The following is a 3,599-nucleotide window of genomic DNA, read 5'->3' as shown; positions in this document are numbered from 1 at the left end:
CTTTTACTTATGTTTATAGTACACATTGTTTGTGTTTTGTTCATGAACTATGTTTTTTTCTACTTGAACTGAAACCAAGTGTCCTTGACTATGGCTGTATGTACTTGCAGAAACTGGACCCACGCATCTCGGCTGCTACCTAGCTTTTGAGAACTTATATTGTACATGGTGATGGTGGGAGGCTGAGTATAGCGGACGTACTCGGCATTTCGACAACTAGTGTATTCGAAAGCACCAACAACGTGGTGAACTGAATGACGTGAACGTGCAAACACCATAAGCGCATCACAAGCGATGGTAAACGTCCACCTATAGGAATGTGACGTTTCTGTGACCTGCATTTGTCTTAAATTCCGAATTTGTATAGGATACTGATGTGCGTCTTTGGTGAACGCCGCAGAGGCGCAGAGGCGTGGTCGGGTGCAACACCAACAAGAGGCGAAGAAAATAAACTATACCGATACACCCCAAACTCCAAAGGGCCCAAACCACAAGAGACCATTCCACCAAACTTGTTGATCTTCATCATGCAGATGATTTCTTGCAAAGACCTTTGCCCAAAAACGGTAAATATTATCCAAACTACACAGCACTGTGAAGTGCGAGAGCACTACTGACTACACACAGTACACAATACACACATCCGCGATTCCACGCGTAAAATTACCAAATAAATGATAAAATCACGACAAACAATCAAATAACTTTTTTTATTTAAAAAAAAAGGTGTCCTCGTGCCATTGGTCGATTCTTCAAACGTAAACAAAAAGGGCCACATTAGGTAATATTTAATTAGTTAATTTTTCCTTTAGCGTGTTCCACAGGGGCGTTTTTCCCGAACCATCAAGCATCAGAGTTGTCACTGTTGAAGTGTTGAGACTTGAGACTGTGAAGTGTGGACTGTGGTGCGCGGGCGTGTCGTCTCAGACGTATCTATTTGTCTCTATTTGTTTTTTTCCAATATTGTCCACAAAGAGAGAAGAAAAAAATTGTATTTAATTCAAGGACGCAGCTATTTTCAAATCATTCTTGCTTAGTGTAAATACCCAAATAAATACAAATGGTAAAGATCGGAATTAACGGATTCGGCCGAATTGGTCGCCTAGTGCTTCGCGCTGCGCTTAAGCACAGTGAGGTTGAGGTTGTTGGTGTGAACGATCCCTTCATCCCTCTAGACTACATGCGTTACATGTTTATGTACGATTCCACTCACGGTGCCTTCCCTGGAACCGTTGAGATCAAGGACGGTAAGCTCGTTGTTGACGGTAGTGCCATCACCGTGTTCGACAAGCGTGACCCCGCTGACATTGACTGGGCCTCATGCGGTGCGGAGTACGTTGTTGAATCTACTGGTGTGTTCACCTCACTTGAGGGTGCCGGTAAGCACATGAAGGGAGGTGCCAAGAAGGTTATCATCTCCGCTCCCTCTGGTGACGCCCCCATGTTCGTAATGGGAGTGAACCACAAGGAGTACAAGAGCGATATGGACATTGTATCCAACGCTTCATGCACAACCAACTGCTTGGCACCCCTAGCCAAGGTCATCCACGACAACTACGGAATTGTCGACGGACTTATGACTACCGTACACTCATACACCGCCACCCAGAAGACCGTTGATGGCCCATCCATGAAGGACTGGCGTGGTGGCCGTGGAGCCGCCCAGAACATCATCCCCTCATCTACTGGAGCTGCCAAGGCTGTCGGTAAGGTTATTCCCGACTTGAATGGAAAGCTTACAGGTATGTCCATGCGTGTACCAACCGCTGACGTGTCTGTGGTTGATCTTACTGTCAACCTGAAGAAGGGAGCTTCCCTTGCTGACATCAAGAAGACAGTCAAGGCTGCCGCTGAGGGTGAGCTTAAGGGTGTGCTTGGATACACTGAGGATGCTGTTGTCTCAATGGACTTCCGTGGAGATGAGCGCTCTTCTATCTTCGATGCTGATGCCTGCATTGCTCTTACGGATACCTTTGTCAAGCTAATCTCATGGTACGATAACGAGTGGGGATACTCTCATCGTGTCGTCGATCTTCTTGTCCATATGACCAAGCAGTAAACAATACAAATTTGTTATATAGAAGAGAAGTGTGAAAAATTAAAGAATTGAAAGATGTGTGTAAATCTTAGTCTGTTTTCTATTGTATTTGGACTACGATGATCATATTGCAAAGGTACATTTATGTGTAGACGAATATTAGTGGTGGACTATGGTTCGCTGCTACGCGTTTTTGAGCGCGGAATCGCCTTCTACATCTAGTTGTAATTTGATATATTTGCTAGGAATGCATTACCCGTATTTTACACCACTATGGAAACTGTCACATACACCAGCATAAGAATATGTTACAAGTTGCAACACTTCTGGAGTCATTTCTTATGACAAATTGTATCGTTATTTGAGGTTTCAAGACAACAACGTACAAGGATCCTACTTATTGAAAATAGAAGGCGGTAGATTGCCCAAAGAGTTTTATCGCAACACTAGCGGAGCGCAATTAATCTCTGGACATACGATACCCATTAATATATGTCGTTCAGAAAATATGACTTTAAACTGTACAACGGAGATAACTTCTAGTACAACTCAAATGGATGGCGACGTATTAATTTTTGAAACAAAGCGAACCGACAACGCGATCACAGTTCGACGAGAGCGAATATTTATTTGAACTCTTGTATGGACGCGGATTGTGGCGCCAGAACTTCTCTCCAAAGCGCGCAACTGTATAGAAACACTATCCACTCCGCTGATGCGCTACTTTAATAATCGAGTCCGCGTCTAAGTTTTGGATAGAAAATACGATGTAATCATTGGTCATAGTACCAGAATTGTTAATACCAAAAATCCAAGCAGCTTCGGCTGAAGCAAACGCTCTCTCAAGTTGAAGATCTACAAGCATACTATACTACTTGCAACGTGATTATCCTCAAACAAAAATGCCGAGAGCCGATGATATCGTGACCGGTGATATAAAGTGTTTTAAGCGCTATGAACTCCAGGAGGCGCCGATGAGATAAAAATGTGTAGCTAAACGTCTATATATGACCCATTTCCATCAATTAATACAAGTGACTGCATACTCGGTGATGATCAAAATATTTCCGAGTGTCGAACGTTCTGTGTTTTTGTGACGGGCACTTTGGGCAAATTCCTTGTCCAACAATGGATTACCGCAAAATTAGTGAGGATTTTTCTTCGCCCAAACAGCCTACAGTAGTGAATTGCACCGGTTGAGCTGAGCGATAGTTCGCCGATTATTCCGGATTGTGGCCAGGTCATGGTGTATTAATTGAGAAAACGTCTGGAAATGAAGAAAGTAGTAATGAGACTCGAGAAAAATATAAATATAAAAATATATAATGAAGTAAAAAAAACCAGTGTAGCAAAGTGAAGTTGACAATTGTCGATGCAGTTGTGTATGAGATTGAAAAGTATACAACATGCAAAACAATGTATCTACGAATTTTACGTAAATATATATACATATACATATACATACACCTACACCTACACATGCACGTACACATACGCATATACATATATATATACGTATACATACATATATATATAATATATATATATATATATTTATATA

General features: G+C 42.1%; 1 protein-coding gene across 1 annotated transcript; it reads left to right on the top strand.

Moving 5' to 3' along the window:
- Positions 1 to 828: 828 nt before the first annotated feature.
- Positions 829 to 2,329, top strand: SARC_13489 (glyceraldehyde-3-phosphate dehydrogenase). The gene has a single exon (XM_014292380.1). It carries the CDS (start codon positions 1,061 to 1,063, stop codon positions 2,057 to 2,059), a length of 999 nt encoding a protein of 332 aa, XP_014147855.1. The 5' UTR covers positions 829 to 1,060; the 3' UTR covers positions 2,060 to 2,329.
- The last annotated feature ends 1,270 nt before the right edge of the window (positions 2,330 to 3,599 follow it).

The sequence above is a fragment of the Sphaeroforma arctica genome (genome assembly GCF_001186125.1).
Source record: "Sphaeroforma arctica JP610 unplaced genomic scaffold supercont1.3351, whole genome shotgun sequence".
Classification (NCBI taxonomy): domain Eukaryota; class Ichthyosporea; order Ichthyophonida; genus Sphaeroforma; species Sphaeroforma arctica.
The sequence above is the reverse complement of the archived record's forward strand: the minus strand, read 5'-3'. Positions and strand labels throughout refer to the sequence as shown.